Below are 24,517 nucleotides of genomic sequence, written 5' to 3'. Positions count from 1 at the left end.
AGCTTCTACTGTGTCATGAAATACAGACAGTATAGCTGATGTACAAGCAAATATGGCCAAAAGCTGCAACAGACATACAAATTGCACTGTTGTAGATGTCAAATATTCGCTGCAGTCAGGTAGTTTTGTCATTTTCATGACTACAAGCTAAAAAAACTGCAAACGTGCTTGAGAAAAAATGACTTATGTGTTTTTCTGTGTGTATTTATGTGTGTGTGTTTGCTCTGGAGCTGTGAAACCTCCCAGTCACTGAGGCAGAGTGTACCATTACAGACGTCCTAACAGGGGAGGTTGAAGACACTGACTGGACTATAAGTTAATCACCCCCTGGCTCCAGGAAGAGTGGTACCTCCCTTGCTCTTTTTTCTAAAGGACACTCGCTGATGCTTCCGTGTCCTGTATCCCCTCCCACATATCGTTTCCTCCTCCCCCCTCACCTCGCCTTCTATAATCCCCACACACCCCTACGCCTGCCTCCCCTTCTGGTACATGATGAGTGGGGAAGCTCTGTATGGAGAGTCCAAGTCAGAGGCTTCCCAGGTTCCCATAGCATCTGCTGCTACCTCTGCAGCCTGAGCAGTAAAGGGAGGGGAGGAGCTCTCTGCTCACTGCCTCTGTCTCTTTCTAGCTGCTCTGCCTTTCTATTGGTCTTCTAGCTTACCTCTTGGTGGCGTGCACTAGCCCACCCCTCTTCTATCTCTATCCCTGTCTCAGATCTAGGCAGCAGGGAGGGTGGCTTTACAGACACTCACAGTCTCTGCATGGCTGAAGAGAGCTGGTGGGTTAGAGGACCAGAGGATATCAGCGCTACCTCTATCCTCTTCCCACTTTCATCTACTTGCGACTGTTTATCCTTAAAAAGAACGTCACCTGGTGAGGCGGGGGCTGGTTTCCTTGGGTGACAGGCTTGCCACTAAAGCAAGCATTCTGAGAGGACTTCTGAAAGTGATCTAAAAGCTTTAGTTTTCTTCGTGTGGGGACACTGAGAGGGCAGCCATGGCTCACGCCGCGGCTCACATTAAGAAGGCCAGGTCCGAGATGGATCAACCTCCGGACCTGAAGGCTCTGGAGAAAGCCAGAGAGCGGAGGAGGCGTTCACGGGAACGGGCCGAACGCAAGCGCAAGGTACCGGCAGACTCACTGGAATCACCCACCTATTCATTCCCGCTTTCCGTGACCAATGAGTGTTTTCACGTCATCCCACTTCCAGTCATCCCCCCACCTCATCACCATCAGAGTGTCACTTCACCTGTGCTGAATGAAGACCTCATCAGAGTCCATTATCAAGGACTGCAGAAGAGTTTGCGGAGTAGAAATCATCATCAAAGACTACTCATGTCCTCATCTTCACCATCTCCAAAGATATCTGAAAATCTCCTGCAGCTGAATGACTCCAGATCAGATATGATTATAATTACCACCAGCAGCCTCAGCACTATCAGCATTAATGATCTCTCATCTAGTCTGGGTGCCTTATCTAATCATGTTAGGCCTGCAGCTGAGGCGTTATTTTTGTCTCAGGGTTGTCATTTGACGCTAAGGTGACTAAAGTGGTGCAGTCCTGCTTTGTCCACCTGAGATCGGCTCATTTCTTTCCTCTGAAAATTTAGAAAAGGTTGTTAATACTTTTATCCCCTTCAGACTTAACTACTGCGACACACTTTATTCATGTATTAGCAAGCCAGACATCCAAAGACAGAAATGCTGCTACCAGGATTTTAACTCATACTAAGAGTACGGAGCACATTACACACATCTCAGCTGGGCTTCCTGTGAGTTTTAGAATTGATGTTAAAATGTTACTCCTTGTTTGTAACCTTGAATGGTCATCCTCCTGCCTGTATCTGTGATCTCAACTTGTCACAAAAGGTGAGCAGATTTTTCATGTCAGGGCCCCTCAGCTATGGAACTCTCCGCCTGGGGTCATCAGGCAGGCAAACTCACCGTCCCCTTTTACATCTCTTCTCAAGACTCACTTCTATCTTAGTTAAGTTAAGCTAAGTTGTGGAAACGTGTTTAGAAGGAAGGAAAACTCTCCACTGCACAATCCAAAGCACCAAACTGTGTTCTGTGATCGGTGTCATCAGTCTATTGTCACCCATGAAACCACAGGAAACACATAACACAGTAAGCTGCGATTCCAACAGAACACGGCCATAATGATTGCACTGATCCCTGCTGCTGTCACTGCTCGTCCTCGTCTCATCGTGTACGCTGCTGAAGGATCTTCCTCACACCATCCTTCATTCCACTCCTCATTCTGTCATAATGTGCCTGCCACAACATTAGAAATGACCTCTGTACAAATCATCAATCACTCAATCAGTGTTGCTGCACCCCCCACTCCAACCGTCCCTGGGTGGGAACCATCATATCACTGTTTGTACAATAAAATTCCTCTGCTGGTCTCCATGTAGATGCACCTACGCAGATCAGTCTCTGGTGCATTGCTAGGCTCTGTAGTGTATGTTCAAGGTATTTGCTCATGGACGCATCCTCTCATGCAAACACAAAATCCTACTGCTGTGGTTTTATTGGTCAGGTGTACTGCTGAGGTATGCTTTCTGCTAAGTGTTCACCCCAACAGGCCATTTTAGAGAGAGTGTTTGTGCGCATGATCCTGTGCAGGATTACTGTAGTTCATGCTTTTTTGGCAGCACAGCAGGCTCTGAATACAAACATTTGACTGCACTGTTAGGAAAGTCATGTGTCACTGAGCAGACTTTATACTGATGCCAGCGATTTTATGGAAGGAATGGGCAAATCTGTCATATTCTAGTTCTAATTAACCATTAGGAGCTGTTGCATCACTGCATGCCACTATTGTATGAAATAATTGGAGTAATAACATTAATACCGGACAGGCTGTATGTTCCATGATTGTAATGGGGGACGCCATTGGCTAACAACCACGCTACCTAAGTTTTGCTGCTGCTGCGTTCAAACATAACAGCATAAAATGCACCTCATTGTTGTGGTGACTACAGTGAATCCACACCATCCAACCAATCAGAATAGTGAATTTTTAGTGGCCATGGTCCAAATAATGGACAGATTTGTATGAAAGGGATGAAATAATTTAAGGTAAAGTGTTGTTTATCTGGAAAAGAGGACCTTTAAATGTTTCCCTTTTCCTTCTCGTGAGGGTAAAGATCATCTCTGTAGCAAAATAACGTCTTTCCAAGCTGAAGTCCAGGGGTTTGTTGTTTTTACTGTTTTCTCTCTCCCCCGTCACTGTTATTGACTGAACTGCAAGGGAGATTATCACATGGGATTATTGGTGTGCCCTCTCTCTCTGTCTGTCTCTCACTCTGTCTCAGCACGCACACACACACACACACACACACACACACACACACACCTAAAAGTGATTAATAGATTCAATTTGGTGGATTGTCCAGCAAGTGCCAGAGGGCAGACATTTACATCACAGCAACATGCACACTGCCGTCAAATCACAGTTTTATCACCAGCGCTCAGGTCCTGCTTGAAAACAATTAACTCCATGTAAACAGTACTTAGCGCGTATCAGAGGGCTTGGCCTGGACAGCGCACGGCTAAAGCATGATGTTATGAAATGATGAGGCACATAGTGGATGTATTATTGGATGTCCTCTCAAACGCGTCATCATGGATGCACACTTGCTGGCCCCACCAATTATATAACAAAGGAAGGAAAATGCATGGCAGACATCAGTTTGAATGCAGTAAGCGTCCATTACATGCTGAGCGATCATGTGGTGACCTAAGCCCAGTCTTAAACAGGACTTTCACTTCAGTGTTGCACAGTGATGTAGGTTAGCATTAGGATTCCTTTTACGTAAGATGATATGATACATTAAGGAATGTATAATGTATCTAAAATGATCAATTTTCACAGCTTTGCAGCCCTATTTTCTCATGTCACATTTGAATGAGAAGCTGTCTGTTTATGATCTTTACCTCTCTGCTGTCTTGTTTATTCAATCGCTGTGCAGCAACCCTTCATAAATCTGAACACTTCCTGAAAAGATATTGTACATTAAAAGCCCTTCAGGAGGTCAAAGGGCAAAATCCCTCCTCTTCCTGATGCTCATTTATTGCGATATGCTCACAGAAGTGTTGATTTCCATTGATTCCATTTCACAGAGGCATAATGGAAGCAAAGGGAATAGTATTTTTGTTACAAAGAGAAACTCAAATCTGTTGAACAGATAAAGCTAATTCCAGCCGTCTCAATGTTTTTTTTTACCTGGCATTTATTCATGACTGGCCTTTGTGCTAGCCACTCACTCAGCTCTTATTGAAGATTTGGTCATATTATTATGTAATAGTTGACAGGATTACAAAATGACATGAATGCACAAAAGTTTCTGCTTTTCTGCTACTTTGAAATTCACTGGATTTTGGTTCTGTTTAGAATGCCCAGAGTACAATCCAAACCAAACTCCCAGAAGTTTATTAAAAGAAAAAAAAATGGATGGCATGTCTGTCCACAGTTTTGCTCATTGTTGACTTGAATCCAACCTTAACACGCCACAAAAAACTAGTCAAAACCTCTGCAGTTGGAGGAGCTTGTGGGGAACATTGCTTTGTTCAGTAACTACAACCTTTTATCTGTGACTGTAGATCTATAAGTGGTTTTGGATCTGCACTTGTCCTTGGCTCCAGAGGACACACAACAACTTCTGAAAGTCAGTAAGATGCAGGGCATTTCAGGGTTCTGGGGAGGGTCCTCTGCATGAAAACAGGTGGTGCTCTGGATTTACCCATATAATAGCCTCTGTGTAATCTATTCTATGTAATCCAGCCTTTTATGTACCAGCGAGAAACCAGCTCACAGTGCGAGGAAACACTATAGGCAGTGCACTTAAAAAGCGCTTTAGAAAAAACACATTATGGAAATATAACTACATAAATCCCTAAAAGTTGTCAGGTTAAATGTTTATGTGAGCCTCAGAGTCACGATGACACAGTAAAGACATGTCCTCTTGAGCGATTCCCTACACATCTCAGCGTGCACCACTTTACCAGTCACTCCACTACAGCTTCATGCGGCACATGAATCACTGCAGGAGTGTGGTGCCATCAAACGTTAGTGGTTTAATATGCACCCACAGTGATTTAGGTACTTCAAATTACAGTTGTGTGCATGAATCCAACTTTCTCTCAGCGTACAACCATGTTTGAGGGAGAAGATTAATTTGGCTCACACCACCGATGTCCCATCATAAAAGCGTATATCCTGATCAAACTCTCTTGTTGTTTTATGTCTTACTGGCACTCAACAACATGTAGCAGATGTTGCAGAGTTTTCATTAGTCTCCGGGCACATTAAAGAGTTACACAGCACTGAGCCACAGAGTGCAGAGAAGTGCAACTGCGATGCTTTCCTGGAATTGAGATCGTCAGTTGGCCCCACCCTAATCTGTGATGTCACAGCAGGTGTATTTCACGGACTGTCCGTGAACAGTTGATATAGTCCTGGAAAACCCTGGTGAATACAACAGTGAATTTAATTTCAAGTCTATAAAGCCAGTGTATGTAAATGTGGAATTTAGCCATGACCTCACAAGAGAAACTGTGTTTTTTTAATCCAGTGTGGGCAAAATGACATGTTTTGCTTTAACTTGGTGGCATGGTGCTGCTGCAGTGCTGGTGCAGGTCAGCTACATTTGATTTTAATCATCCTCTGGTCTCTTTGGACACAGTGTTTTATTCTTTGAAATATTTTATGCATGTTGGGTTTGGATGTGTTTGCTGTTGATGCCCTGCAGCTGATTGGACAGCCTCTAACAGACATCACACTAGCAGGCTGAACACAGCCTTTCCTGGTCCTGCAAGGATGTACAGCACATGCATCAATACTAAATACTGGAGGTGCTAGTTTCACATCTTTACAATGTCATATTCTTTAATCGAATAGAAGTGCGAAAGCACTAAGATCACTGCAGTTTCTTGATATCAGCATTGAAGCATTGTGGTAATGCAGAAATTACAGAAGAAGGAACTGCTGTTGTGGTTTATCATGTGATGGTGGTTTTCAGTTTCTTTTCGTTTTGCAAGTTAGCATTCAAATTTGTTAAAGACATTGTTATTTAATGAGTCTAAAATCTAGACTACTTAAAAGATTACTGTCATAACAATGCAACTTTAGGTAGCCATATTGATGGTCTTCATCTTGTGGGCAGTAATAGCTGTAAACAGCTGATCGTGTCTCTGTAGCCACATGACAAAGACAAGCTAGTTTAGCTCTGTCATGATTATATATAGATATTACTTTACCTCGACACACATGTCAGTTCTTACTAGAAGTTACAGTGTTAATCAGTTGACCTGCAATGCTGAAAGACCAAATCCAGCTTTTTCAGAGGCTTTAATTATGTCAAATTGAACAATGGGAACAAGGTGTTTCACTGCTGATGAATTCTGCTTTTCAGGAATGTGTTATTTCTTCTTTCAGTAGTCACATTGTGCTGCTCAACTGGTAATGAATTTACTAAAACAAAATGAATTCATGCAGTTTTCCGGTTGTTTTTTGTAACTCTTGTCAGTATGGAGGCTTTACAAAATCTGAGGTGAAACTGACTAACATTTACCAGTATGCACAGGCACCTTGCAGAGTCACAGGGAAAGAGACAGAGATGCTGGGATACGTTTGCCTTGGTCCACGTCAGGACGGATGAAAGGTGAATGCGCATATCACAGCTGAGCAGCATCCTGCTGTACTGCAGATGCAGACAGCAGAGACAGAGAACAAGGGGAAAAGAGGGAGAGGAAAGTCATCCAGGAAGAGGAAATGTGACAGGGAGCATGTTCAAGAGAGAGAGATAATCCAGTAGAATCAAAGAAGGTGAAATGTTGCCTGCTTGCAGCCGTTCTGGGTGTTTTATACCTGCAGAAGAGATAGGTGCACTTGTCAGGTTTGCTGCAGTGCCTGAGCAAGAGCAAGGGAAGACAAAGCAGAGTGAGAGACAGAATAAACCGGCTCACATAAGGAGAGTCTTAAGACTTAATTGAAATGCATGAAGCAGAGTACTCTTTTAGCCTGTAAAAGAGGTAATGAGAAGAAGTGCGACGTGAATAGTAATAAAATAAGAGACAGACAAGGTTTGGACAGAAGACAAAATAAAATCATCTAAATGGCAGCACAGCTATCATGAAAGATCCACAGCAGGCTTAAAATACCAGCTATCTTAAATCCTCATGTAAAAAGGTGATGTCTGCTGCAGCATGGGGCGTAACAAGCCGTTCTGCTGTCATATCCGCTGCCTACCTGGCCAACACATAAAGAAGTTTCTCCATCGATTTCCTGCATGTCGAGTCATGTGACCAAGCTAAGCTTAACTTCGCTCTACCAGAACGAAAATACCCACAGAAATCTTTACAAAACAACGGTCGTCACTACCACTGTGGTTAAAGACTGAGATTACATGCAGCAGAGTAGTACATACAGGAGGTGTCACAACAATTGGTCTGGTATGACCAATAGCTCATGGTGGCTAACTTTACTTAATGTTACCAAAGTTGAGATTGTTTGCTGACTTTAGGTCTGTTCTACCTCTGCTCTGTTTTAACACGTCATGACATTTGAGCAGCCATGTTTTGAAGGTAAAACAAGGAGAACACAGCAAACCTCTAAAGAAGACCTGTTTGTGGTTTCCTGCTTGTCATCCCATCCCACTCGCTGTGAGTCAGGACGCCCAATGATGATGTCTTTAAAGCAACTGACCCAAGACCAGCTTGGGGAATGAAGGGGAATTCACTGTGTCATCATCTTTTAAGTGATTACATAGTTCCTGTAATGCATCCTGATGTTAACTCAACCAGCCTACCCACCATCTGCCCTCACGAGTTTTATTAGTTTCAGCTGAAGTAAAGAATTAGTATCCTGTGATCTTATGAACCTTGCCTGTAGAACAAGTCTCTTACTGTTTTTGGATATTGTTTATACCTTCTTGCCAGTGCAGCTGATGGAATACTGGAAGAGTGTGATGTTTATCTAGTGCAGCATAAAGTAAGAGTGTGGAGGTTGGGATAGAAGGTTGCCTTAAACACTGGGGACAAGTGAGTGTGGATATTTTTATTACACAGCCCTGACCATCTTTCCTTTACATTCACCGTGTTGTTTTGAGACCTATACTTACCCATACTTGATTATATACTAGTTGTCAGGCATGAATAATGAAAGGATGTCACTTTAGTGGTTATGGCGCATACGGTGATGGCAGCGTTCAGTTCCAGTCGGGGCCCTTATTGCATGTTCCCGCTCTCTCCCTCCCGCACCATTTCCTGTCTGCATCTCTTCTGTGATCCATATCTAATAAATGTGCAAGAAATTGCAGCTGTGAATGATTAGTGGATCCAATATGTGTAATATTTTGAAGAAAAACACAACAGTGGTTTTATGTTTGGCCCATCTGGCTAAAAAGCTGCACTTTTATACAAATCCTACCTGACCTATGAATGCTTGTGTCACTGCAGCTAACAGGAATATAAACCAGGTCAAACCTTGACAACTTGTGTTTTGTGCTGAACAATGACGCCGTCGTTCTGCTCTCTGCAGAGCAAAACTCTGCTGCTTACTGTTGAGATTCACATCAGTGTGACTGCAGAGAAATGTAACCAGCTGTCAACCTGAAAACTTATTTGACAAACTTGTTTGGCTCTCACATTTCATATTTAATTACTTGATTGACTCACCCAGAGGAGTTGTTATGAAGCTCCTGCTGCAGCCTAATTGAAATGAATTGAACGATTACATAATTCTCTGCCTTAATCTTCCCCATCCCTAGTCTTTCTGCTCTCTGGCTCTTTCTTTGCGTTTCTGTCCTTATCTCGAAAATATAACAGGAGATTGATGGTGTAATGCTAATCCGCCCCAGGGCCTCAATGCCGGAATAATCCATTTGCCATTTTCGTCATGGCTGTTTTTATGGCCATTTGTGTTTGACACAGTGCATTTCAGTCTTAACCATTTCAAAGTAATAGTTGTTAAGTTCCGAGTAAATGCACTTCAGCTGGAACATTATTTAGAGCTGGATTGGGCTTCAGATGCAGTTTGATGTAAATTGAAATGAGTGATTCATAATGGACACAATATTTATTTCATTGAAAAGCTGTTGGAAAAAAGGTGGAGAGGGACAGCATTGGACAAATAATTGTGTTGAAATGGCTTGCCAGGTGCAGCATCATACTGTATGTGTGACTGACTCGGTGTGTGTGTGACTCATTGGAACACCTGTGTTGTCCAAGTGGGGACTCTGTCTCTACACACCTTTCTAGCTCTTTCTAGTGTGGACAGCACTGACTAAGTGGAACATACAAATGAAACACTGATTGTACTTTTTGCATTGCTGTGATTAATCATTTCCCAGAGCCTGGGGTGCTGGAAGGAAAATGTGTACTCACTCATGAGCAGATCTTCCAAAAATAGAAGATTTGTATGATACATGGCATCGAGACACCAAAGACATGCAAAAGATACAGCATCCCTGGAGACAGATAGAAGGCAGGGGGGTGCAGCCAGGACACAGCAGAAAGCCTTTTTTGCTCCACTTTTCAATGTAAGCATTAGGAACACTTTTGCCTTGAGATGTTATTGACACCATGGATGTATTCACGAAAACTCGGTAGGCCTACAGTACCACCTTCCTCTGGGCACATATGTTGAAATTTCACTGAACCAAATGAATCAAATTCTGATTCTAGAATAATTTCAAGGGAGAAAATGTGTTAATATATTTCCAGCCATTCCTTTTTAATGACTGTGTGTGGGGAAAAAAGTTTCTTTTACCCTCATGACCCATTGATGACACTATGCCAAAACTGGCTCAGAGCTCACCAGTGTTACTTAGGCTTCGTCAACACATCATACATCTAGTTCAGTTAAAGCATACTGAGGTCCTCAAGTCACATACATCTGGCAGCTCAGAGACACATAAAAATAACTTTTCTTTGATATTTTCAACAGTGGCACAGTCTTCGGTCTCCTGTCAATGTGAGAATGTCCTTAGATGTGAGGTATGGAGGTCAGCAGATTTGGTTTCAAAGCTCAAATTAGTTGATGGCCACGACTAGCAGAAAAGCAGGTTATTGTATGCTAATGCAGCTCACACAGACTTACTCTCCATGAAAATAATGGGCTTGCCATGGAACATTAGCGATGAATCTGAAAAGTCACATTCGTGGAAGTTTGGGTTAATGGCTTCCCATGGACTACAATTATAAAGTGTATGAAAATGTTGGCTCAAAGTATGGTTTTTATTTCCACCAAGCCTTCCATCTGGGTTGATTTGGATGCTCCTCTGACCCTCCCGCCCTCCTCCAGAGCATTACATTATGTAGCTGTCCTGCTGGCAGAGCCACTCTCCTGTCTGTTTTTACATCTAATCTCAGTCCACAGCTGGGTGCTGATGGAATATTTGTGGTGGAGATGTTAATCACTTGCCTTCACCCCCCCCACCCCCCCCCACCCCCACTTCCTTTCCATCTACTGTATCTATGGATCTATCTTGTGATCCACTGGAGATTTAGGCAGAATGTTTGCACACTTTCTTTACGTTCAATTCAGTTTGTTTCCCCAGCATGTCCCTTGTTTGTTAAATATTTTACTGGAAACTTCCACTGAGTTAACCCAAAAACCTAAAATTGGATCTTTCAGTGGCATTCCAAACGCGCAGCTGTTCTTATTCTACATTATCCTACATGTCCTCTTTACTCATTGTTGCTCCATGATGCCCCATCTCAAAATGTTCACTAAACCACACACACATACACACACACCCCTCTGATGGTACATGGATGTTGAGCATGCACCACTGTTTGATGCTGAACTGGGATTGGCAAAATCCAGGATTAGAGCATTTATAATCTGGTTGCTGTGGCACTATGGGACACTGCGGCTCAGGAGACATACCAATCCTATCACCATGGCAACCAAGAGTGGGAGAATCCACTATAGAGAGTAAAAGCAATGTCTGCCCTGCAAGTGCAGAGATACACTAGCACTGTATTATGGTAGTGCAGTGGGACGAATACAAGCAGGAGTTAGTCTTTGCACATTATGTAGCAAAGAGCTTTAGTGTCCCATGATGGTCTATCTTTCTATCTTTCTACTGTAGATTTAAAGCAATCTGCACTTGGTTTTGTATCCCCTTCAGTTTATCAATGGAGCCCGTTGTTGGAGGCCATCTGGGCCTCCATGAGATCTTGACAGATTCATTCCGAAAGTTTGTCAATCTGTGAATCTGATGTTTTATTGATGTGAAATTGAAGCTCATCTTAAGACCAGCAGCCCTGTCAGATACTATTGTCACAGTGATGTGCCGTGCAGTATAGCAGATGATTCTGTGGCTTAGTTATGCAAGTGGAAAGATCAACCAAAGGAGCTTAGCATGGGAGCAAACTCCTCCTGGGAAAAAGCTATCTGCCTCAACGTCTTTTCTCAGAAGTCAAGCTACTTTAGGTCTTAATGGATGATACTCACTTTTTGAGACTTTTTGGGCACATGCAAAGCTCAGTACCAGAAGCAACGTGTTACCCGCATTTATCGAAGTCAAATCCGGATCTGCCCCAACCCACCTGACCCATGATTAAACACAAAGGCTACAGTCACTTGCTTTAAAGTGCTTTATTTTGACTTGTGCAGTTGTAGAAACATGAATTCAAATCAGTTACCTTTAGCCTTTTGATCAGAATCAATTACCAGCTATGTTGCTACTCACCTTTGTCAGTCACATACACCAGTTTGGAAGAGAACTCCTCAAGATTGTATTTACGCAGTGCTTGCATGATGGCTGTTTTGAGGTTATCTGTCGTTTTGCATAATGTACTTTTCCATTCAGACGTGCAAAGTATTTGCACAGTCAGCTCCCACTTGTTGATATAATGCAAAGTGGCACAAAGAAGTGACTGCAACATTGCTATCAGTCAGCTGCATCCAGAATGGTGTTTTGTTGAACACCCTCTGCATATTTTGTCAGTCGGCGTGATACAGTTGTCAGTTCAGGTAGAAGCTGCTGAGCGACCATCCCATGGCGAGCTTGGGCACAGATCAATCAGGCTCTGAATCCATCACCGCATGCAGTTTCAAAGGATCTGATATCCTGCCACAAGCATTTTACAGCTAACTGGGTTATGGCCTCCTTGTCCTCCCATCTGGGGGTTTGAGAGCAGTGTCCTTGGAAAAGCATCTGTCAACTGGCACAGCACCTGTGCTCCTGCAGCTGTCAGTATGTTATCTCTAAAACAATGTGCCTAGCTTTTGGCTATCAAGAGCTAATACTTTTTGGCACTTTTTACAAGCAATGAAGGCACTTTGCACTTATTATATAAATGGATTTTATTTGTCCAAATTTTGAGATGTCTGTTTCTGGAATTTATGCCCGACCCCAACACAATGGAAGTGAGTTGAATGAATGGGTAAGGGACCCCCTAAAGCAGAGGTGTCAAACTCATTCCACAAAGGGCCGAGTGGCTGAAGGTTTTCTTTCCAACCAAGCAGCAGCACACCAGACTTGACTCATTTCAGTAGCTGATCTCAGTCTTCAGACAGCTGATTGGTCAGACTGCGCACTCTTGATTGGTTGGAGGAAAAACCTGCAGCCACACGGCCCTTTGTGGAATGAGATTGACACGCCTGCCCTCAAGGGACTGTAGGATAAACTTTTTCACTACAAGTTTGTGGTGAGTATCAGATAGCTGCAGAAAAAGATTTCTTGTGTTCATGAAAAAGTTTAGTGGTCACAAGAAAGTGTGTAGTTTGTGTAGTTTTGTCTCCCTTGACTCTTACTATTTAACCATTTATCATATTATAACATTATTTATTGGTAGGGTACTCTCATGTGCATATGTATGAGCCTTAAAAGATATGTTGTTTTTGTTGCAGCTGCATTTTCAACATGTAGCCATGGTAAGCCTAGCTGAAGCTGAAAGGTGAAGGTGAAAAAGGTGTTATGCTAGCTCAAGAATGTGTTTCAATTGCAGTTTCTTGAACATTAGATTCTCTCTGGTGCCCAAGAAAAACTTTTTAGTGAGCGGTAGATGGTTTCTCATGCGCACAGAGCAACATTAGCATTCACTTGGAGCTGCGTTTGTGTCCAATATTAATTTTTTTTTTTTTCTGCTCTGTTTTGGTCCCCACCAACCAGAGGGAAATATCTGGCTCTTTAATTGCAAATTGTTTCTGCACTCCAGTGTTCCTTAGAGTTTATCAATGAGTTATCACTGTGAAACAGCCTCCAGCTGTGAGAGTCCACATAATATAGCTGAGGGCCATAAAACCAAAACAGTGACCTTAAAGAGGCTAAAACGCACCACAGAGCTGATGGGAACTGCAGATTTGGTGAGTTCCCTTTGGTTTGATTACTTAGAATGACCCCCTTTCACATCACACATTGTCATTTGAATCTTTGTTGATGGAAAAAATGCTTATTAGTTTAGCTTTAGTTATAAAGAGGCACAAAAGAGTTGAACACAGCAAGGATAGAGCAAGACCGTTAAGTTAAGTGAAGAAAAGGAAGTAGAGACAACACAGCTGAGGAGCAAGAGGTGATAATGTAAATTCACTGTCAAGACAGACGAGCACAGCATCTGAACTCCATGCAGAAGGAGGGGGTGCCAATAGGTGTGATATTAGTGTTACTACCTGAAGGCAGTGTGTGTTTTAGTTTTCACATTCTCGTGTCATAGCTCTCCTCTCTCTCCTTCTGTCTTTTCTCCTTTCCTTCTCCAATCAAAGCTCTTCTTCTTCTTCTTCTTCTCATCTCTCATACAGCTCTGTGGGTGTTTGGCCTGCTATTTTAGGCAGGTTCATCATCTCTCCACACACCACTTTCTGCTCTACGTAATGGTTTTTTTGAGACGCTATGCTAAGGTTGCAAGGCGTGGAACAATGTTATAGTCACACCAATTCAATTAAAAAGAGCAGGTGTAGAGAGGCTCACTGAGATTAATTTTCCCCCCTGGATCCAGTCCAGACGCCAGCACTGGCAGCGTCAAGTGTGTGTGTGTGTGTGTGTGTGTGTGTGTGTGTGTGTGTGTGTGTGTGTGTGTGTGTGTGTGTGTGTGTTTTCTGATTACTCACTGTTTGTCCTTCAGGGCATCAGAGAGTCTTTAAAAGACTGACTGAGATGACGAGTGGAGACATTTAGAAGCTGTACATTCAAAAAAAAAAAGACAACTTAATCAACACAGTGCTGTGACTTTTGCATTTGAGTGAAAAATATTATCACAACACCATGAGAATTATCTAATGATCTGATTTCCCCTCCAGGTCTCTAAAACAGAGCAACTAAATTCCAATCAACTTTTTCTTGATTGAGTTTTCTTAGCACAAGTGGAAACATTTTCCCCATTACATTCAATTTAATGCAAGGAATTAATTAACATAAAAATGCCAGACTTGCAAGGCATTAAAAAAGGTCCAAATCAGAGCAACAGAGACTGACTTTAAGACTCTAGTGTACTCTGAAAAACACTGGATCCCACCCTCCCCACAATAAAACGTCCCAGCCTGATAAACGTCTTTCACGAGTTTCCAAGCTGTGATTTGTCTGAACATTTAACCCCAACCATAGGGATCCTTTTCATTCCTTCTGCCTCCTTCTCTTGGTGTCTCTGGCCAACTCTAGGTATTTTGGTGCCATAGTTACATTGAGGATAAGATATGATGCAAGTTTAATGATCTACTTTGAGGAACTGGGTCACCATCAGGAGAAAAAAAAACAATAGGTTACAGCAAAACTGGAGATAAATCAGAACGAAACACACTTCGAAAAACAATTCTAAAAATTGAATTAGTTGTGATGATGTACCAGCCTGAAGGATATGGAAATACTCCATCTTACTACTTGGATGTCAGACTCAGCTGGAGAACAGTGACTCCTCAGTCACACATGACCTGGATCATGTGGGAGGTGAATGATCTCTTTCACCACGGGGTCACCATACTAATCTGAACTCCACATGTACAGTGTATACGAGCTGTGTGAAGGGTGTGGGGCAATTTGAAATTCAGAGTCGAGCAGCTGGTTGTTCAACAGCATAGAGCCCTCAGCACTCATTTCTGATTGGACAAGCAATGTTACTGAGGCTGCAGGACTACAACTATTTCTAAATTTCAGATGCAGATCATATTTCAATATCAGGTGGAAATGTGACGAAGCTTTTCTATCGGCTATTCAAGACAGAAACCACTCTTTTCAATTCTCAGTTCAGTCCATCAGTCGTCATGTCACTCTGCTGTCACTTTACAGCAGTAAGTTATGTTGGTCTAGCTAAGGTTTGACATAGAAGAAGCCATTTTCTGCAGGTCTCTTATTTTGTAGCAAAAGAAAAATCCATGCATAAACCTTTTCCAAATCTGTTTCCATAGCAACCTGGCCTCCAACTTCTATAATTCATGTTTTCCTTTTTTTCATGACAGTTGTGTTATCCTGTAGCCTGTTCCTTATGGATAGACACTGTGTGTGCTTATGTGTTTAATACTGATTAATACATATATCCACGTGGCAGTAACATGCCTGATACAGTACGTTGAATATTAAATCCCAGATTTGTGTTTGCTTGGATAATTGACTGCACCCCCGACTGTGTTACAAATCTCTGTTACATGGGTTGCACTTCCTGTTTGTTCCCTGTACCTGATTGGTGCAATACTTCAGCTTTAAGACAGTGTTAGCTTCAGCTGGTAGCCTTATGTTAGCATTAAAAAGACTCATTGTCCCCACTGAATTACAGTATGCACTCATTCTAGTCTGACTCTGGTACATTCACACCAGGAAACATTAAATAAAGGATATTTAAAGGATTTCTTTTTGTAATTTGTAACTAAAATTTAGACAAATCAAAAGAGGATGTGTTAAATGCTTTGTGAGCATTTAGTTGCTACTGTACAACCCCCTAAATTTTCAAACTAAAACATTTCTCTTCCCTTTCCACTGCCTGTAAAACCCTCCAGACAGCTACGGTACACACATCATCACATTTTCCCCCACAGCAGGAACATAATGCAGTACTAGTGGCTTTAACCAACGCCCCTCCTCCCTCCCGCAGCCAGTGAGCCATATGGTCGATCATAGATTAAAAGCATTTGTTGTCTCTGCCTGCCCCGCCCAGTGGATTACCAACCCACAGAGGGGTGGGGCGTGGTGGATGGAAGAGGGGAGGAGGGGGTAATTCTGTGGGCATTGTGGAGAAATGAGAGTAGTGACTTTCCTGTTTTTACTCATGATGAGTTGACGAGATGATAAAACCTACCTGTACCAGGCCAGGTTTGACCTTTCTCTCTTTACACCACACACATGCAAACACACGAATGGCATCAGCCGTTACCTAATTGGATGAGTGTTTTGGCAGATGATGGCTGTTTAGAAGGAAAATTGGAGGAGACGCTAAGTAAATTACATCCAGGAGAAGGTTAATGGAACTAAGAATGCCCGTTAGGTGACAAAGCAGTGGAAGACGTAATTGTTTGTAGCTTAACTAGTGATGGAGTTAAATTGAACTGAAGTGGTACAGCGTGTGTGCAAGTATTTGTTGTAGTTGTTGTAGTGCAACATTTAAACTCTCTTGCACTGTGTTCATAGAATGATATATAATCCTAACTCAATGACCTCTGTTTGCGTATTTGCTTATGTATACTGTATGGCGCTGCCATGAAACATGACACCTGCATACACCTACCACTGTTCAGATGACCTGATATGTCCATAGGAAAAGCAGGTCGTGCTTCTCACCTTACAGCTGCAGTAAAGAACCAGACCCCAACATCTTACACCTGTTTACAGCTGAAGGTCATATGCAGGCTCGCCTGACAAGGAAATAACCAAAGTGGCCTTTCATTAGTTGCTCATACCTTTATCACAGCCAGTTTACATTAGAGGACATAAGAAATGCTAGTAGATGTTTTTTGTGTGACAATTACATTTTGTGACATTTTATCTAATTTTGCGAAGTTATGCAAAATTGCTAGCGATGCAATTTTGTTTAATCAGGCAAAATGATGGGTGACATTTGGAATGATCCATTGACGCCCTTAAAACTTTCATGTTTAAGATGAAAATTTTCACTTAATACAACCCCACTGCATGTTTAATAATATATCTTTTCATTTGAAATTACATGGATTAAATACAAATTGCCCTGCTCAGATCTCTCAGTCTGTAAAATAAGCCTCACAGAAGCCTCACTGCACCATGGTATTCTTTGTAGTACCACATTTACAATGATATTCTTAATATTGGTTTTAAAGGTTTAAATATAGAAAACTAGTGAATGCTCGGCATGAAAAATCATAATAAGTTAATGTTCAGTGGCTGAAAAGATCAAAGATATACATTCAAATACCCAATAGATACTAATATTCATGTTATTTTCCCGATATTTCATATATTTGCTATTTAGCTTTATGGATCCATGTTTTTTTATGCTTTGCTGATTAAAAAGGAGAGTAATTAAAAGATTTGATATCAGATTTTTTTAGGCCCTGAGTCAAATCAAGATGTTTTACCAACTTGGAATTGAATACACAGGTGTTCATTCGCATACAACCAATGACCATCAGCATCCCATTTTCACCTTTTTTAACAGACTTCTTTAAAAGTATTACAGTATGCATGTATGACATGTCATTGAGGACAAAAACAAAATTATAGTTGGTGATGGTATCTGAGAAGTGTCTTGTTGATTCTAAGTAAGATCAATATTCAGTAGTATAACAGTTGGGTCATATTTTGCTCTTCAGGCTTTGCTTTTCTATTTTCTTGACTACTGCAATGCTCTTTGAACTGGATTACCCAAGACCAAAGGAAATAGATGTCAGTTTGATTTGGTTAATGGCAAGTGAATTGAATCATAGTCGATTCCAGAACAGGAAAGGCTCTGTCTTTAATCGTACGTTATTCAGTTTCAGAGCTACTTGGTGGATATTCAATTCCGATACAGTTCTGATTTTATTCATACAGCACTCTCTCATACAGCAGTTCAAAGTGTTTTACATAAACAAAACAAAATAATGAGTGATCATGTGCTTGCTTACTCGGTAAATATTCATTCATTCATAGAAAACTCCAAAGATGCTTTCTCATGTGCTCTCTGTGACTCTCAACAATGAGCAGTCTTTCTCCCTACGCTAACATAATTCAGTGAATGAGGATTGTTTGGGTGATATTTTCGACAGTGAGAGTATTGTGTGAGTCATGACCCAGAAGAGGGCAAAGATAATGGGGACATTTACCTCCCTGATGTCATCAGACAAGGACACATGCTGCAGTACTTTCACACAGGGAGAATACAAGCAGACATCTGACCGTGGATAAGACACAGCATACCACTAATTCTGTGAACCAATCAATTGCCATGAAAAGGTCTGTGTGATTTTAATCTGCATTCGGTCCCACTGAATCAATACAGCTCAGCTCTGGGCTACAGTCTGACACAGATCTGCATTAGCAATGTCTGCTTCCACTAAACAGTCCATGACAGGAGGCCGAGTGATTACCAAGCTGAAGAAAAGTCACTTTGGGGGCTTTACTGGTTACAGGGCTGGTATGCTGCTAGTGTTGTACATTGGTCACAAGCAGGGGTCAATAACATGATGACCATGATCATATTTGCTGGTCAATTGCCAAAAAGCAAACTTGCAGACTTTATTGCAAGGCAATGACAAAAATTCTAATGTTTCCCTCTGAAGCCATTATTACTTTTTGCAAACAGGTCATCTTTGAGATAGAGAAGCACTTTTGCAGGTGTTCAGCAGGCGTGCAATAAAAAACATGGCTTAGTTTTCAGTCAGGGTGAAGGCATTTAGGAAAAGGTCGCATGGAAGAAGGTTACACTGGTTGTACAAGTAACCTTAAAGGAGCTGCTCCACACACACTGGCATGGCAACCAGCAGGGGAAAACACATTGACAGTATTATTTACCACTATTACTTACTGTTATGTGTATATGTATGTACTATTTCAGCTTGGTCACTGTAGTAGGAAACATTTCACTTCTCACTTTTCATATCATGAAAAAGGTTGATCAGGTTCTTCAGACTGCAACTGGCTGGTTGATAATGTTAATGCTGTCCCACTTCATCACTTCAGTTAATAGATAACTTCATGTTCATTTCAAGTCAGTCAAAGATGTTGCTATTGCAGGCCAAAAACAATGAAGTGAAAAGTCTGCACAGATGCAAAACTAGAAGCCCCATCTTTGTTGTGATTTGAATCTGTTGAAATGTACAGATAGCAACTTTGGCCCCATTTCCTCTTGTTAAAGCTGCAGTATCTGGATTTAATCCACATGTGTGTTAATACACTATACACTTAGCAGCAAAAATGCAGCTCATCCACAAATCTGATTGCATCTAGCTTGCTTTTCCTGGGCTGTCTGCAAATGTGTGTAGGCCCTTTTCAAATCCAGAGAGCGGTGGTAATGCATCTAAAGCTGTTTTTTAACTGGCGAAAACACCAGAGATGGGTTGCACCAACTCATCTGTCCGTTAAGACCAGTCCGTAGAGTGGTCTTTAGGTCAGCTGCACCAATCAAACTTAAGCCTAGTCTTAACGGTGTCCATCTATGACTTTGACTATGGATATTGCCTAGCAGCTATAGGTAGGATGCATTGCTACCACTCTCTCAACGTCTTGCTAATTTGTAGCTAATCATTTTGCAATCAATTTGCTGCAACATTACAGAGCATTAAAGAAATAGAAAAGCCAACTTCACAGACATTGGCACTAAAATCAAAGGAGCTGTACACAGCCAGCACATGAGGAACCATTCTAAACTTTGTGAAAGGCTGTGTATGACAAATTCAGATTTATTTGTCCCCTCTTGTAAATTTGGCAAATATAATAATATAATATAATATAATATAATATAATATAATATAATATAATATAATATAATATAATATAATATAATATAATATAATATAATATAATGAAGTTATCCTTCAAGTTTATTCCGGCGGGGTGCAGCACTAGAATGTAGGAAACTCTGACTGGTAAGTATTTAGTGTCTCATCTGGAATATAAAGGGCTTTATTTAACAAACAGTGCATCACAAATTATCACAAATTATTGCCACATAGACCTCAAATCAGTCCATGCTTAGTGTGCCTGTGATGCACACTCCCTCTTCCTGTTTTGGCATGCCGCCCTATGCCGACCACCCTCTCTCTGCTCTCTCTCCACATGCATAGCTAGGCTGGTGGGTGTAAAAATAGCTGGAGTGGGGAGGGGGTGTTGGTCAATGGTCAGAGAGTTGGAATTAGCAATGAGGAAGAGCTAGCTCTGTGCTGGCAGTAGTAACAGGACACAAGTCCAGTCAAGTGGTGCAACAGGGACAGGAGTGCTGAGCCTGAGGCCAAAGGGAAGTGAGGTTTGACTGGACTGAGGGGGTCCTCCCCCTGGACAGTAGCTTGTAAGGTTTTAAGGGGGAGGGTAAGTGGAAGCAAGCACAAGGAGTGGATTATCAGAGTGATTAGATGCACTCACTTAGATTCCTTTACGCTCTGATGGGATAGACTTGTCAACCTTGCACCATGGGCAATGCGGCCATGTGTAAGGTGTGTGGCTCGGACAAGGGCCTGAGGACCACTGGGAGCCAGTCTAACCTGGACCAGAATGCTTTGCCAGACTACTACTGTGTGGAACATTTTCCTGTGCAGCCTCCGCTGATGCTGGTAAGGGCCCCCACTGGCAGGTGCAGCAGACACTTTCAGGCAACTGGGACACTCCTGAAGTGCTCTTTCTGAGGTATTTTAGGAAATTTTTACAGATGAGATGGTTGTAAGTAACCTTTTTAATGCAGAAACTTCGAAGCACTTGGAAGTCAGAGTCAGCTAATCCTCAGAGTTATTTTTATTCTGGTCACAATCTGGATGGCAGGACTGTTTTTTATCTGTCACTGACAAACTGCTCAACTTACATGCATTCTGTTGTTTTTCCACATATCTTTGCATTCAGCTGATACATTTTTCTGTTTTCAATGAAGAAGCATGACCGAACTGCTTCTGACTTCAGAATCAATACTGATTTGTGCAATGCAATAGGTATTAACAAGTATTGACAAATGGTACAGATGTTTTTGCTCCGTGAGAGGAGCTTGACTGTGTAAGTGTATGTGACAGTGGGTGGGTTGTTGTAACCTGTCCTCTCTCTTTAAAGGCCAGTGTGACATTTTTGTTCCTAAAGTATCCCAGCACAGCAGTGTGTGGACTCTCGTGGCTAATTTGAAAAGAGATGTAATGACTTTAGCAACATGCTGCTGCTGCTGCTTCTGGGAAGACAAGGTGAAAAAACAACAAAAACACTCATTTAGCCTGGTGCTTAGTCTTAATGTGTGGCTCTTCAGAGAGCAAAAAATATATGTCATTGGGACAATCATAATTAAATAAATAAATCATAATTTGTTTGTTTCTAAATAACCTACCTGCCTTAGTGCCTTATTTTAAGATACTGGAACTTGTATCTTCAAACTATCACAAACTATTTAGCAGTAGACTTGGAGCATCTTTCAGCTTTACATTTACCGTCATACCCCATTCCACTGACTTGAACTGAAAAGGACCTAAAAAGTTATGGTTTATGTTTTACCTGGTGCAGACTGCTGTAATTGGCCTGAGTGTAGGAGGAGGAGGCAGTGACCTGACAGCCTCCAGTAACCTCTGGCGGCACAGGTTCCAGCTGAGCTTCTATTATCTGGTGGGATGAAAGAGAGAGAGGATGAGAGGAAAAGGCACAGACAACAGTCAGTGAAACAGCAAAGAGTGAGACAAATAAAGCTGGACGTCATTACGGCAGTCAGACTGTCTCTCTGTGTGAATGTTTGTATGTGTGTGGTGAAGTCAGACATATTGAACCTTTTAGTTTTCTGACTTGTGCTCAGCACACTTGTAGTGGACCAGCAGACCACCCTAAAGATGGTGTCATCCATAGAGCCGCTCTGCTAAGACTAGAAACAGGCAGGAGTTTGAACCTTAAACCTTCAGTGGAGACCAGTGTTCATTTCGTGATTCCGAACAGCAGTGACCTCAATCACTCCAGACCCTAACTGCTCCTAGAAAACACTTGACTTTCAGGGCAGTTCACAAGCTGCTGAGCTAAGAACCACTTTGGGGTATACCATTCCTAAAACACACCTCAGTTCTCAGTCCCATGTCTCTGTGCTAATGGTCACTTTTACTGTACCAGCTTGTGAAATCAGCTGAGCTTTTATTACATTTTGGATTGCTACCAAATCACTCTTTCCTGAATCATTATTGTGTAGCTCATGTGACATTAAGCCCTTCCATCTTCTCTAAGGACACATCCCACCCATCTCCTGTTTTAGACATGGTCTATTCTGGAAGCTCTCTGTCCTGACCTATGACACTTGACCCACTCTCACACTGATTTAGTGTCATGTGCAGCTTTACAGTGTCTGTCATTTCCTCCTAATTATGAGTTATAGCAAGCATGGGTACGTTTAGTGGGACATTCTAAGAAAAACATGCTGCAGCTGGAGTTTGATTTTATTCAAGCACCATAAACGGAGGTAGACAATATAATGTTTTTGTTTTTTTCACTTTAAATATCTGCAAGATGCATTTCAGAGTTTAAAAGTCTTATCATAGGTCAGATCGTGCAATTGTCATTGTCATCTGTTCCCTATCAGGATACTGTGAGAGATATTATCTTAAATAAGAAAGGAATGTGTTCCTTACATTCTTACATAATGTACTGTATATGTATGAACTCTTACTTCCATCAGCCATATGCATTTATACCTATATTTGTCTGAAACAAATAGTCCTCCAGGTCCTGCCCTGCAAGCTAAGAGGTCCACAGGAATTGATCTGACTAGCTGAAAACAGCCCCAGTCCATTGCCATGTGGTCTTCCAAGACTGGATATCACTATTTCCAGATCAGTTGATCATGATGGTAATGAAGGGAATGGAAATGCAAGGAAGGCAAAGGTGGCGTATATATCAAGTCCTACAGTTCCACTTCTGTCAGCTTGAGGATAATGAATTGGAACTGGCTATTTATACTCTGCATGAATGATATTATATGATTATATCATTACTATGAAAACCCCATACCTCCAAGAACAGTAAAATGAGAGCAACATTTTGGCAAGCTAAATGTGGGGTTTCGGTGGCTGTATTGATACTGGTTGCATTGACTGAAGCGCTGCTGTAATCTCAAAACAGTGTGCTCTTGAACCAGTGTGTGCAAGGCAACCCGAAGGAGCTTTTAATATCAGAAACACACACACAAATAGAGCCAGCGCCAATGGGAGAAGTGCAGTTGCTAGTAAACACAGATACTGTTATTCCGTCCCGACAGCTAGGAATAGAACGTGCTCCTTCAGTCAAATAAACAAGACAGACACAGCTGCAACTTTTGTGTGTGTTTGCGTACATGTGGTCTTACTCCTCTTCTTATGTGGACCAAATGTCCGTGGAGTTTTCAGTGGTAATGTGTTTGTTTTTGATTATGGTCATGGTTAGGGTAAGTCTCCAGGAAATGAATGTAAGTCTATGTAAAGTGATTTGTCACTTTGTGCCAGAGACTCCCAAAATGATATCTGACATCTGCATTGCCCGCGGCGATAAGTAAATGCGATTTTGTCTTTCAGAAGAGTCTGATTGCACTCACTCACATTCCCAAGGGGGCGCGCGCGTGCACACACACACCGCACACACACACACACACACACACACACACACACACACACGAAAGATACAGGATGCTATAGTGTCCCACTGTGTTGATAGACAGTTCTAAAGGAAACATGTTTTCTCTGCTTACTTTGCTCGCCCTGCTGACAGACAGAAAGCCTTGTTGTCATGGTTACCTCTAGAGAGGGCAGTGCTCCTGGTAACTGGGAGGGGCAGGGATGCTCCCAGCCTGGGCACTGGTGTCTCACAGTGAGTGTGTGGGTGTGGGTGTGGGGGACTGGTCTGCATTATGGATGAAGCTCCTTGCACTCCGCAGATAAAGACAGTGACTTTGTAAATGAATGTTTGATGTAATGTGTTGGTGGAAGAGCTTTAGGACTGTGCTTTGTCATGCTTGGCAGGCTTGATTGAGTCGTGAAGTAACGTGTCTAGACATAAGGTGAGCCAGAAGCAGGAACAGATTATGATAGAAAGGACACGATATGTTTGTATATTATAGATACATGTGATGCAGTGAGTGTTGATGAGGATTTTTTATTTCATTTCACTACCTTCCTCCATTCTGCAGTGTATTTTCCAACAGTGTGAAAGAAGCAGAAAGGCAGTGACCTTCATACTTGACTAAGATTCCTTTATACACTTTTATTTTTTTATTTCTGTCCCTATTAATTGCAGAATTGCCCCGAACACGACCTTCATGTAGCTGCGGGCTTTTTGAATCAGTTTTTCTGATCTGCACAGCACATTCAAAACATTTCCCCATCAAAGAGAGTGACAAACGAACTAAGCTCCTTATAAGCAGGAGTTATGAAAGTATTTCTGTAGGAAGCTGGCTCCCTTTCTCTGCAATGTTAAGTGTTTTCCATTAAAAAGAC

General features: G+C 41.9%; 1 protein-coding gene across 25 annotated transcripts in view; it reads left to right on the top strand.

The window, feature by feature from the left end:
- ank2b (ankyrin 2b, neuronal) overlaps positions 1-24,517 on the top strand; it is a 189,914-nt gene that overhangs the window by 90,363 nt on the left and 75,034 nt on the right. For 21 of the 25 annotated variants that reach the window (XM_070992826.1, XM_070992837.1, XM_070992832.1 and 18 more), the window contains exon 1: positions 647-1,125. The exons of the other annotated variants lie outside the window; for them this stretch is intronic. In XM_070992826.1, coding sequence (XP_070848927.1) covers positions 997-1,125 — 129 coding nt within the window. In that variant the 5' untranslated portion in view covers positions 647-996. Of the gene's footprint in view, positions 1-646; positions 1,126-24,517 lie in introns of those variants that run through there. 25 annotated transcript variants of the gene reach the window in all.

The sequence above is a fragment of the Chaetodon trifascialis genome, chromosome 23 (assembly GCF_039877785.1).
Source record: "Chaetodon trifascialis isolate fChaTrf1 chromosome 23, fChaTrf1.hap1, whole genome shotgun sequence".
Lineage (NCBI taxonomy): Eukaryota > Metazoa > Chordata > Actinopteri > Chaetodontiformes > Chaetodontidae > Chaetodon > Chaetodon trifascialis.
The sequence above is the reverse complement of the archived record's forward strand: the minus strand, read 5'-3'. Positions and strand labels throughout refer to the sequence as shown.